Source organism: Heterocephalus glaber, unplaced genomic scaffold (genome assembly GCF_053883595.1).
Source record: "Heterocephalus glaber isolate CG9 unplaced genomic scaffold, H.glaber_assembly_v1.0 deba00000281, whole genome shotgun sequence".
NCBI lineage: Eukaryota > Metazoa > Chordata > Mammalia > Rodentia > Bathyergidae > Heterocephalus > Heterocephalus glaber.
In genome coordinates this window covers 1,032,456-1,046,110 of record NW_028258139.1, presented here as the reverse complement: position 1 = coordinate 1,046,110, position 13,655 = coordinate 1,032,456, and the positions used below count along the sequence as shown (strand labels likewise).

Sequence of the window (13,655 nt, the reverse complement as noted above, 5' to 3'; positions counted from 1 at the left end):
TGATACGTTTTTTCAGAATGTTTCTGTGTTGTTGACACATGATCCTATGTGTGTGCTCAACACTGAAGAACCAAAATATATAAATCAAATATTAGTTCTAAAGGGAGAGATAACTTCCAATACAGTAATAGTAGGGTGCTTCAACACCCCTGTGTTCAGCAATGTTCAGATCATCCAGACAGATAATCAACAAAGAAACATCACATTTAATTGCATTCTAGACCAAATGGGCCTAACAGACATTTATAGAACAGTTCATTCAATAGCTACAGGTTATACATTCTTCTTAACTGCACATTCTCCAGGATATGTTAGGCCACAAACATGTCTTAAAAAATTTAGGAAGACAAAAATAATCTCAAGTATCTTTTCTGACCATGTAGTATAAATTTCAAACTCATTAACAGAAGGAACTTCAGAAACTTTACAAATACATGGAAGTTAAACAACATGCTCCTGAAAAGCTCTGTGAATTTTGGATATGACCTCAAAAGCAAAGGCAACAGAAGCAAAATAGACAAATGAAATTCCATCAAACTCTACAGCTCTTACATGGAAAAGAATACAATAAAGACAATGTAGAGAATAGAAGAAAATATTTACAAACTATAGATCTGATAGACAGTTGATATTCAAATTATACAAGAAAACAAGAAAAAAGAACTGTACATAAATGTGTAAAAGGTCTAAATGGACATATCTTTAAAGAAAACTTGCAAATAACCAAAAATATATGAAAAAATGGTCAAAATTACCAATCAGAGAAATGCAAATGAAAACCGCAGAAAGATGTCACCTCACTGCGACTGGTAGAATGGCTGTTATCAAATGGTGAATGTAATCATAATGTAAACCTAAAATGTACCAATAAAGTTAATTTTTAAAAAAGACAAAGGATAACAAGTATGAGTAAGGAAGTGTAGAAAATGGAACTTGTACAACCTATAAGAATGTAAATCACTGCAGCTGTTATGGAAAGTATAGTGGTTCCTCAAAATATTAAAAGCAGAAGCTATGGGCTGGGGATTTAGCTCAGTGATACCATCGCCTGCCTCACAGGTGCAAGGTCCTGAGCTCCATCCCTGGTACCAAAAACAACAACAATAACAACAACAAAACAGAACCTGGAGATAATGCTAAGTGAAATAAGCCTGACATAGAAAAAACTCACCTACATTACCTAATAACTGGAATAATCCTTCATTTGATATGGATTAAGATAAAAATTTTGAGTTAATATAAAATGGGCTATGTTGATGATTGTAAGAAAGGACAGATAGGTTCACTTTAGAAAATCTAATTTTGTTATGATAAAATCATTCTATAGACATATAATGTGTATTATGTAGTTTATATCATATTATTTTATACATGGTTGTCATGTGTGTGTATACATACACAGATACATACAGCCCACAGAGATCAGCAACTCATTAAGAATTAAGTGGCTCAAGGAACCACCAATTTAAAAAATCATTTTGTTTTAATATATCTCTGGAGAGGGCCGGGGACTTGGCTCAGTGGTTTTGCCGCCTGCTGTGCAAGCACAAGGACCCAAGTTCGAAGCCCGGTACAAAAAAAAAAAAAAAAAAAAAATATATATATATATATATATATATGTATCTATATAAATATATATCTATATATCTATATCTATATCTATATACCTGGAGAAAAGTACATTATATTATAAATTTTCACAAACTGAATGTAGTATAGGTAAGACATTACCTTTTGACTAATTGCAAACATTTAATTGAAACATAAAATGTATTATCAGGAGATTTAGATGTGTGATTGAAAAAGAGAAAACCTTTTAAAGCATGAATTACTTGTTAATACTTAAAAAATGTTTTCTAGGTTTTTTTGATGTTATTTTCAACAAAGGAAATATATGCATTTTTCAAAGTCATGAGATGAGACATCTTTTTCTTGCTCTTGATAATGGCTCTGTCACTGGAATGGTGAGTAGTAAATTTTCTTTTTGCTATTATATCAATAGTACTATACCTGAATAGAATACATTTTTATATAATGTACTTTTATAAAATTATCAACTTATATTTTTCTTTGGCTTATATTTATATTTTTTAACATTTTTGTTTTACTAATTTTTGAGATTCTGATACATAAATGATTCTGGATTTTCTCAACTTAAATCTAGAACAAGTCTCTTGATAATATTATAAATTTTAAAGAACTTTCAGAAGGAGACTATATGAGTTCTTCATGGTGCCTTTAGGGACCATATTTATAAAAAACCCCAATGATTTTGTCTGATAATATGTTGTGTTGCTCAGTTTAGGTTTGAAAAATAGTTTTTAATATGTAAAAATATTTTCTTAAAATACACGCATGTTGTCGATGTTGAAAAATGAAACGACATAGGATAATTGTCTTAAAATGTGTCTTAGTTAATTTTCTCATTGCTGAGACAAAATGCATGACACTCAAGGTTAAAAGAGGAAAGGTTTATTGTAGCTCACAATTTGAGGAAGTTTCAGTTCATGGTTGGTCGGCTCCAAGACAGGGTGGCAGGGGAGAGGGGCATCATAGAGGGGAAACAGTTCATGGGAGGCAGAAAGCAGCCAAAACATGCAAGTAGCAACAGCAGCAAGTGACAAGTGACAGCAGTAGCCCCCTTTTCTGTCCCTTATATCCTATCCAGGCTACCCACCCTTAGCACTCTCACACAGGTGGGGCAGAAACCCTTAATCTTAGCATTGCACCTTTAATTAATTCTAATATCACATCCATGATCCAAGCATCCCATACCCTAGATCCAGCCATCTCTGAAAAGTCCTTCCTATGATTGCATCTAGATACATCTAGATACAAGCCATAACATTCTGCCTCTGGTCCCTCAGACTCTTGTACAAAGCTTTATGCAAAATGCCTTTAGTCTAAGAGTTGCCAATGTCCTAACCATTTCAGCATCTTTGAAAAGTCCAAGCCCCAAATTTTCTCTGAGATTTAAGGCAAACTCTTATCTGAAAGCCCCTGTACAACAGAAAAGAAAGTTAACCACTTCCAACATACAATGGCAAAAGATAAACATTATCATTCCAAAAGGTACAAATAAGGGGATAGAAAGGAACAGTATCAAAGCAAGTCCAAAACCAAGTAGGCCAAACAATAATCGGTATAGCTCCATGTCCTACCTGCAAGGCAGCCTGGCAAGATGTGAACCCCAAAGGGCTTGGGTGGCTCCCCCACTATGGCACTTCTGGTGGACGTAGCTCCCATGGCTTCTCTCTTTGGCTGGCTTTGCTCCCTCTGTGTAGCTTTCCTCAGATGATCTACATTCCTGGAATCTCTAAACTTTTGGGGTCTCCACTGCACCTTTGGCTTCACACCCATAGCTTCACACGCTGCCGGCCTCCCAGGCCTCTTCTGACATCTGGGTGGAAGCCTTTCTGACCTCACAACTCTTGCATTCTGCATGTGCCTAAAACCAGCACCATGTGGATGACAAGCACGGTCTGCCACTAGCTGGAGTAGCAGCCAGGCTTCCTTCTCTCTTGGCTGTAGAAGTTGAGAGCCTGGATTGCTGAGTACTTGGATCCCAATCTTGAGGAACAAATTTTCTGTGGCTACTCTGTGTGTGTTCTAGGATATGATGCTTGTAAAGGGTGGAGTTCTGTTAGTTCTTGTGATGTTCCTAGGACAGCTTTTGCATTGTCTTGTTCCTTCTCAGCAACAAGGTCCTCTTCTCTATCCTTGGAATGTACAGCTTTACGGAAGCTTCCTTTCTGGCCAAACTCTCTCAGCATTTTGTATCATTCTGCTGGGATCTTTGCTCTTAGTTCTCAGCATAGAACAGGCTGAAAGCCCCCAACAGTAGCCACACCACTGCTTCAACATTAGACTGTCTTGAAATTTCTTCTGCAAGATTATTTAGTCCACTGACCTTGATCTCAGTCTCAGGAAAAGTCTCTGGACATGAGCAAAATGCAGACAAACTTTCTGCCAAGGCGTAACACACCTTCTCTGGAGTCCAACAGCCAATGTGTTCCTTCTTCTCATCAGAAACCTGAGCCTAGTCTTTACCAGTAGCATTTATGCCAGCATTCTGGTCTTCTGACCAGAATCCCCCATCAAGTACAGCTTAGAGCATTACAGGATTGTTTTTTTAGCTCACATCTCTAAACCTTTCCAAACTCTTCCCACGAGTCAGTTCCAAAGGCTCCTGAACCACATGGTCAGGTACTATCACAGCAATGACCCCGCTTCTCTGATAACCAAAGTTTTAGTTATGTTTCTTGTCATGGAGACAAAATACTTGACACCCAGGGTTACAGGAGGAAGGGTTTATTGTAGCTCACAGTTTGTAGAGGTTTCAGTTCATAGTTGGCCAGCTCCAAGACAGGGTGGCAGAGCAGAGGGGCATCACAGAGGAGAAACAGTTCATGGCAGGCAGCAGGCAGTCAAAACATGCAAATAGCAACAGTAGCAAGCAACAAGTGACAAGTGACAAGTTACAGCAGTAACCCTTTTTCTGTCCCTTATATCCTATCTAGGCTACCCACCCTTAGGGCAGTACTCTCACCTAGGGTGGGGCAGCAACCCTTAATCCTAGCATTGCACCTTGAATCAATCCCAGTATTACTTCCTTGATTCCTCCATCACTTCCTTGATCCCAGCATCACACACCCTAGATCTAGCGACCTCAGAAAAGCCCCATCTGTGGTATGAGGCTATGGGGGGTGGGTGGGCATCTAGCTACAAGGCATAACCGTATATATTACAGTATTTAGTCCTTAAATATACCTATAAGATGATACATTCTTATCTCTAACAGAAGCAGAACATGAAGTCTATATAGGGTTAAGTTGGTCATGGTCACCGATTAGTAAATGTAGAAGCAGGAATTGAAAAAAAGCAATCTGACTCACGTTGCAGCTCCCTCATGCAATGCCTAATATTACATAGTGGTTCTAACTCATGTTACTTAACTTTAGGGAAAACAATAATTATTGAAAAAATACTTATATAATTTTTATGTCAGGCCAAGGGGTTCCATGAAGTTATTTCTCCTTTGCTTTAGACTTATACTCTATACTGTACTTAATAGGACATAAAAAAGGCCACAGTAATTTTTATACCTAATATTCAGCCTAAGGGATTATTCAGATATTTTTCATGAAGCCATTTCTCCTTTGCTCTGGACTTACATTCTATATTATACAAAAGAGGTCATAGTAAATGCTTAATAATTTGAATGTAGTTGGTAGGGAACATACTCAGTTAAATTAAGAGTGAAAGCAATGTTCAGTTACAGTACCATATTTTTCCAAAATCAAATTAAGCCAAATCCCTTATCCTACTAGGTTTTTGGAAGATTTCATCTTAGTTATTAAGATATTTACCATGTTTCACACAAAATTTCACCTGGTATGAGTTCTCAAATATCTAGAGTCAGCCTTTAGGGTTTTGGTCCCCACCGGCCATTGTGATGGATTCATGAAGCATCAGATGATTTCTTAAAGGCAAAGAGCTCTGTTACTTCTCTGCAATCCTTGAGCAGTTGAACTTTGCTGAAATAGGTAGACCTAGGGTCATAGGTCTGGCCACTCAGGGAGTACCAGTGAGCCCTACTGCCCACTTGAGGCACTGATGGGAAATGGGGCAGGTCCTCCAACACTGCCCTGAACCCGAAACATCTCCCTGGAGAAGAATCTTCACAATTCCTTTTAGTCTTTTGGAAACAAAGCCTAGGAATGAGGTAGGGCTTTTGTTAATTTCAGTTTTCAGTCTCAAATAGTCTTCAGTTAGGAGAACTAAAATGATTAAATTGAAAACAATAAAATACACATTCATGTTTTTAAAAATTATCCTGCCACTGGAGTTATTTTTTCTATGCAACACTTTGTCATGGATTCTAAGAAATAGAGAAGAAAGTCCTTGGAGCAGTTCACTGACAATAAGGCTGGGGAATAAAAGCAACTGAATAACAAAAGCGTGAGAGTGTATAAATAATACAAGGCTTGTATAGCATGGAGTAGACCTGCATATACTATACAAATAATATCAGGATATTTTAAATTTTATTGTGTTCTTTTGCTAATTCAGAGTTAGAGCTCTCTTTTCTTTTTTAATGTTTTCTTTTAGGCTGGTGGTGGAGCCCCCACTGAGTTTCGGGTGCTTTATCAGCCCAGCCGCTCTGCACTTCTTGAGTCAGTACTGGTTCCTGGTCACATAGTGAGCTTTAATCGTCATGGCAGAATAGCTGATGAGTCATCAGCAGGCTATGCAGACCTTTCAAAAGAATTTGTAATTTTTGTCAAGGTAAAATGGAATTTCATCATCTGAGTATATATTTTTAAATAAATTTCTTTTGCTTTGTTGAGGAAAAATTTGAATTGAATCATATTGTAGTAATCAGATCTTCTTCCACTAGGTGGCATGGATGCCTATTACCATTATGTTTACCCAGACTTTGAAAAGCTTTAGCAGCAATGCAACTGTGATGGATTTAATGTCCTGTATCTATTTAAAGTTGGAAGTTAAAATTTTGGATGTGGAGATTCTTAATTTAAAAATTAGAGGGCTGGGGATTTAGCTCAGTGGTGCCGCACCTGTCTTGCAAGTGCAAGGTCCTGAGTTTGATCCCTGGTACCGAAAGAAAAAAGAAAATTAGAGAATCTTGCATTTGGGTGTTGACATGAATAGACTGAACTTTTCTAACAATTGGGATTTGTATCCTGTGGTTATTAACCATGTGTAGTCATTTCCTAATGCTTTTGTCTCTTTCATTATAGCATGTGTTTATGGATTTGTCTTAAAATAATATTATCATGTTAGTATAACTATAATTTTTGAGAGTTCCAATTTATAGACATTTTACTGAGAGTTTTACCATGTATAAGACAAATTACTGAAGAATCTCTGTGCTTTAAAGGTGAAGGAAAGATTTTCAGTGATATTCCGAGTCTTAGTGAGCTGGGTGTGGTGGTGCATATGTGTACTCTGAGCACTCTGGGAGGCTGAGAAAGATCGTAAGTTTGAGCTTAGCCCGGACAATTTAGTGAGTTAGAATCTGTCTCAAAATAAAAAATAAAAAAAAATTTAAAAAGGGCTGGGGATGTAGCTTCATGTGAAGGCCTTAGGTTCAATGTCGAGAGAGAGAGAGAGAGAGAGAGAGAGAGAGAGAGAGAGAGAGAGAGAGAGAGAGAAGAGAGAGAGAGAGACTCTGAATATATGAATCTTGGCTACTACAGAATAGTTATTAAATGGTAGATCATGTTTCAAACCATACTCTTACTGTCTTTTTAAAATTTACTATACTTGTTATATAATAAATACTTCCTTTTTTTTTTCTTGGTACTGGGGATGGAACTCAAAACCTTGCACTTGCAAGGCAGGTAGGTGGCAGCACCACTGAGCTAAATACCGGCCCCCTCCCTAATATTATTATCTTTCTAAAAACAACAAAAATTTAACATATGGCATATTATTTAATATATCTGTGTTTTATATATCTGTGTATTTGTATTTTTAAATTATTAAACATTTTTCTGTTTTCATTTTACACCTTGGGTTCATGGTATTGTAATATAAAATTTAACATTAATATTTGTATCTTTTATTATTTTCTTAGCTTAGAAAATTAGAAATTGAATTTAAGGGTTAGAATACAGAACTTTTAAGATTCTAGAAACACTATCAAACTTTTTTCCAAAATGTATCAATTTTTATTCCTGTGAAATTTAAGTCAATCACGAAGTTAGAGCCCATTCTACTACTTCACTTCTGACATCAACTGGAGAGTTTGGAGGTTCTTGAGATCACTATCAAGGCTTGGTCACTAGAAATACTCAAAGAATCATTGAAAGTCTTTATACTCATAGTTATGGTTTATTACGGTGAAAGAATACAGATCCAAATTTGCTACTTGAAGAGACACATAGGGGAGAGCCTAGGAAAAGCAGCAGATGTGGAACTTCTAGTTGCCTTCTCCTCATGGAGTCAAAGCAGAATTACTTTCTCAGCATTGATATGGCATGATACAGAGGAAGTATTGTCAAGCAGGGAAGGTCACCTAAGATTGGTATCATTTACTGCAGTTCCAACACATAGAGTCTTTGGGGCTTATTTCAGTCTCCAGGCCCTTAGCTTAATTGATAACTTATAACCAAAAGCCCCTACTTTAAGTCACATTGGCTTAATCTGGCTAGTCCAAAGCCACTAGCAGAACAAACATACTCCTATCAGGGATGTCAACTCTAGGGGCTTAGAGATTATTTTTTAGAAGGTGAGGCAAAGGCCAGATTTCTCTGGGTAAGGTTAAGTTCTTTATTCCCAATACCTTGCAGCACTGTAGGAGAAAAACTTATCTTACTAACCTCAGTGTTGAATGTGTGTCTAAAAGAGGAAATCTTAGACAACTGCCTAGGAGAATAAACATCTAATTTAAGCTTTTATTCATTGCTAGGAATGGATAACCTTTCCTTATGTTTATACACCAATTGAATTTGTACCTTCTGTGATTTGTATGTTTGCCTTTTATCCATTTTTTATAGTGTTAATGTATTTTTAGTTAATTTTCAAGAGCTTTTTATATTGTTCTCTTAATGATTGCATAGGATTTACTGCTATATATCTTGGTTGTTTGCTTCTCTTCTCATTAAATTCTATGTGCCTACATTTAATTCAAGTCCATGGGTTGCATTCCATAATTTGGGTACTCTCCAGCCATCTTGTTAACAGAATGTGTGCTTTTTAACTTACTGCCTTTCTGTTGTTTATTGCTTTGGAGGGAGTGTTCCACAACAGTGCTGTGGTTCTACTTGCTACGAGCCTGTGTCAGGCCCTGTGTCTACAGCCTGATGGGACCTGCACTGGATCAGGAAACCAGTCTGAAAAATCTTACTGGAAAGTACATAAAATCAGCTCTGGGATTTGCATGTTTGAAAGTGTGAAAAATGCACGGATGTACCTAAGGATTAAGGATGGCCAGTGTGATGGAGCAGTAAGCATATACTTTTATTTCTCTCAACAAATGTTTAAGATATTTGCCAGTAATAGACATAAAAACTGCACTTTTATGAGTGTTTTGATTCTAAGTTTTACCTACAAACATTCTGGAATTGGATGTTATATGTGGTAGTCTCCCATAACTGGTGTTTTTAGTAAGTTGGGAATGTGCCATGTGCCTGGTAAATAAAGGATCCTGACCCTCTAAAACGTACTTCTTTTTTTATTTTTAACTTTATTAAATTCTTTTATTGGTACATTGTAGGTATACAACACAATTACATTTCTCATTGGGAATTGTACCTTTACATAATGCATCTTGGTTCTTATTTTTTCCCCATTCCTAGCCCTCCCTTCACCCCCTCCACCCTTCCCTATTTACAAAGACTTGATTTCCATTTTTTTATTTCTCATCATTTTTCCTTTCCCTTCTTTACTTTCCCCTGCCCCTCCCACTACCCCTACCCCTTTGGACCTTTTCTTCCTATTTTGCATTATCCATTATTCATTCTAATCATTGGTACATTTTAGGTAGACAATATAATGACATTCATCATTGGAAATTTGCACCTTTACATAATCTGTCTTGGTTCTTATTTTTCATCCTTGCCCAGCCCTCCCTTCAACCTCTCCATTCCTCCCTATTTACAAAGATTTTGTTCCTAGCTTTCCATTTTCTCATATTAATCCCATTCCCTTCTATCCTTTCCCCTAGCCCTCCCACTTCCTTCCCCTTTGCCCCTTTTCTTCCTATTTCACATTACCCATTATACATTTAGTCCTTATTTACACTTTCAGTTTCTCACACCAGAGAAACTATTCGGTATTTACACATGTGTATCCTATTTATTTCACTTAAGAGTATTGCCTCAATGTGCATCCACTTAGCTATAAATGTCTCTAATTTCTCATTTTTTATGGCTGAGTAGTACTCCATTTTATTAAAAAAACACATTTTCTTGATCCAGTCTCCAGTTGATGGGCATTTGGGCTGTTTCCAAGTTTTAGCTATCAAAAACTGTGCTGTTATGAACATGGGTGCACATATATCACGGTGGTATGATTCTTTTAATTCTTTTGGAAAGATCCCCAGCAGTGTAATAGCAAGGTCAAATGGGACTTCCAGTCCTAGTTCTTTGAGGTATCTCCATACTGATTTCCACAGTGCTTGCACCAGTCTACACTCCCACCAGCAGTGGAGCAGGGTTCCTCTTTCCCCACAGCCCCACCAGCATTTGTTATTGGTTGATTTCATGATTGCAGCCATTCTTTCTGGAGTGAGGTGAAATCTCAGCGTTGTTTTCATTTGCATCTCTCGAATGACCAGTGATGTTGAGCATTTTTTCATGTATTTATTTGCTATTTCTAATTCTTTGTCTGAGAAATGTCTGTTCATTTCAGATGCCCATTTTCAGATTGTGTCTTTAAATTTGGGAGGTCTGATCTTTTTAAGTTCTTTATAGATTTGAGATAGTAGACCTTTGTCTGAGGAAGAACAGGTGAGGATTTTTTCCCACATTGTGGGTTGTCTCTTCACACTGCTGGTGGTTTCTCTTGCTGTGCAGAAGCCTTTTAATAAGAAGAGATGTCACTTGTTGATTGTTTGTGCTAGTTCCCCGGCAACTGAGGTTTTGTTCATAAAATCTTTTCTTACAGTCATGTCTTCAAGGGTTCTACCTAACCTCTGTTCCAACTGGTTCAGAGTTTCTATTTTAATATTTAGATCTTTAGTCCATTTTGATTTTAGTTTAGTGTATGGTGAGAGATATAGGTCTAGTTTTAATCTTTGGCAAGTTGAAGCCCAATTTTTCCAGCACCATTTATTAAAGAGGCTATCTTTCCTCCAGTGAGGGTGTTTGGCTCCTTTATCAAAGATGAGATGGCTGAGTGTGTCTGGTGTTGTTTCTGCATCTTCTAATCTGTTCCACTGGTCCTCAGGTCTGTTTCTTTGCCAGTACCATGCTGTTTTTAATCACAGTAGCTTTGTAGTATAGTTACAGGTTGGGGATTGTGATACCCCCTGCCATGTCTCTGTTACCTAGAATTGCTTTTGCTATTCTGGGTCTCTTCTTGTTCCAAATGAATTTCTGGATTTTTTTCTCAAGGTCCATGAAGTATGCTCCTGGGATCTCCATTGGAATTGCATTAAATCTATATAGCAGTTTTGGAAGTATGGCCATTTTCACTATATTAATCCTTCCTACCCAGGAGCAGGGGATGTCTGCCCATTTTCTGATATCATCTTCAATCTCTCTTTTCAGAGTGCCATAGTTTTTAGAGAAGAGGTCTTTGATTTCTTTTCTTAGGTTGATTCCTAGGTATTTCAGTTTTTTGGATGCTATTGTGAAAGGAATTATTTGTGCTATTTCTCTCTCAGTGAGTCTGTCATTTGTGTAGAGGAAAGCTATTGATTTTTGTGTGTTGACCTTGTAACCAGCTACTTGACTGAATTTGGTTATTAAGTCTAGAAGACTTTTGGTGGAGTTCTTGGGGTCTTCTATATAGAGTATCATGTCATCTGCAAATAATGACAATTTGACTTCTCCATTTCCTATCTTTATTCCTTTTATTTCCTTCCCTTGCCTAACTGCCATGGCTAATGTTTCCAGAACTATATTGAACAATATTGGTGATAGTAGACATCCTTGTCTTGTTCCTGATTTTATTGTGAAGGATTTCAGTTTTTGACCATTTAGTGTGATATTGGCTGTTGGTTTTTCATAGATGGCTTCTATCAGTTTGAGGTAGAGACCATCTATTCCAATTTTTTGTAGAGTTTTTATCATAAATGCATGTTGGATTTTGTCAAATGCTTTTTCTGTGTCTATGGAGATAATCATATGGTTTTTGTCCTTGGCTCTATTGATAGAGTGTATTATATTCATTGATTGGCATATATTGAACCATCCTTGCATCCCTGGGATGAATCCCACTTGATCAGGGTGTATGATCTTCTTGATGATCTTCTGCATTCTATTTGACAGTATCTTATTAAGGATTTTTGCATCTATGTTCATTAGTGAGATTGGCCTATAGTTCTCCTTTTCACTTGGGTCTTTCTCTGCTTTGGGGATCAAGGTGCTGCTTGCTTCCAGGAATGAATTTGGGAGTATTGCTTCCCTTTCAATGTCATTGAAGAGTTGAAACAGTAGTGGCAGCAGTTCCTCTCTAAATGTCTTTTCGAATTCAGCAGTGAAACCATCAGGGCCCAGACTTTTCTTAGGTGATAAGTTCTTAATTACATTTTTGATTTCATTGGTTGATATTGGGTTGTTCAGAATTTTAAGGTCTTCTTCGTTCAACTTTGGTAATTCATATGTATCTAGGAATCTGTCCATTTTTTCTGTGTTGTCCATCTTATTGGTGTATAGGTTCTGGAAGTAGGTATTGATGATCCTCTGGATTTCTGCTGGGTCTGTTGTAATTTCACCCTTTTCATTCCTAATTCCATGGATTTGGGCCTTTTCTTTCCTTTTTCTGACAAGGTTGGCTAAAGGTTTGTCAATTTTGTTGATTCTTTCGAAGAACCAACTCTTGGCTTCATTGAGTTTTTGTATCATTCTCTTAGTCTCCACTGCCTTGATTTCTCCTCTGATCTTTATAATTTCCTTCCTTGTATGAGCTCTGAGGTTGTCCTGCTCTTCTTTTTATAGAAGCTTGAGGTTCAGCATCAGTTTGTTTAATTGGGCTCGTTCTGTTTTCCTAATATGCGTATTCACTGCTATGAATTTCCCTTGTAAGACTGCTTTCATTGTGTCCCATAGATTCCGATGTGTTGTATTGTCATTGTCATTTAATTGAAGGAACTGTCTGATTTCTTCTTTAATTTCCTCTGTGACCCATTGGTTATTCAGAAGTGTGTTGTTCAGTTTCCACATGTTTACGAAATTTTTTGTTTCTTTTACTATGGATCTCCAATTTCATTGGACTATGGTCTGATAATATACACGGGATAACTTCAATTCCTTTGCACTTACTTAAACATGTTCTATGTGTGAGTATGGGGTCTATTTTGGAGAATGACCCATGTGCAGCTGAGAAGAATGTGTATTCTGATTTTGTGGGGGTGGAAGACTCTGTAAACATCTGTTAAGTTCATTTGTTCAAGAGTTCCATTGAGTTCTAGTATTTCATTACTTATTTTTAGTCTAATTGATCTATCTATTTGTGACAGTGGGGTGTTGAGGTCCCCCACTACAATTGTATTAGTGCATATATGACTTTTCATGTCAGTTAATATTTGTTGTATATAGTTGGGTGCACTAGTGTTTGTTGCATAGATATTTATGATTGTCATCTCTTCCTCTTGGATTGTTCCCTTTACGAGGATGTAGTGGCCTTCTTCATCTCTGTTAATCAGTGTTGGTTTGAAATCTACTTGATCTGCAAAGAGGATTGCTACTCCTGCTTTTTTTCGGGTTCCTGTCACATGGAGTATTGTTTTCCACCCTTTAACTTTCAGTCTATGAGTTTCCTTTTGAATTAAGTGTGTTTCTTGTATGCAGCATATTGTTGGATTTTGCTTCTTGACCCATTCTGCCAGTCTATTTCTTTTGATTGGTGAATTGAGACCATTAACATTGATGGTTATAACTGAAACATATTGACTTGTCATTGCCATGACTTTTTGTTTTTGTTGGGTTCTCCCCCTTTCCATTTGATTTCTTGTCATGCCTGAT

At 37.0% G+C, this 13,655-nt stretch overlaps 1 protein-coding gene across 3 annotated transcripts in view; it reads left to right on the top strand.

Moving 5' to 3' along the window:
• Positions 1-13,655, top strand: part of Rp1 (RP1 axonemal microtubule associated) — a 226,275-nt gene that overhangs the window by 127,203 nt on the left and 85,417 nt on the right. For all 3 annotated transcript variants that reach the window (XM_087185399.1, XM_087185401.1, XM_087185394.1), the window contains exons 14-16: positions 1,861-1,964; positions 6,112-6,288; positions 8,759-8,971. In XM_087185399.1, coding sequence (XP_087041525.1) covers positions 1,861-1,964; positions 6,112-6,288; positions 8,759-8,971 — 494 coding nt within the window. The remainder of the gene's footprint in view (positions 1-1,860; positions 1,965-6,111; positions 6,289-8,758; positions 8,972-13,655) is intronic.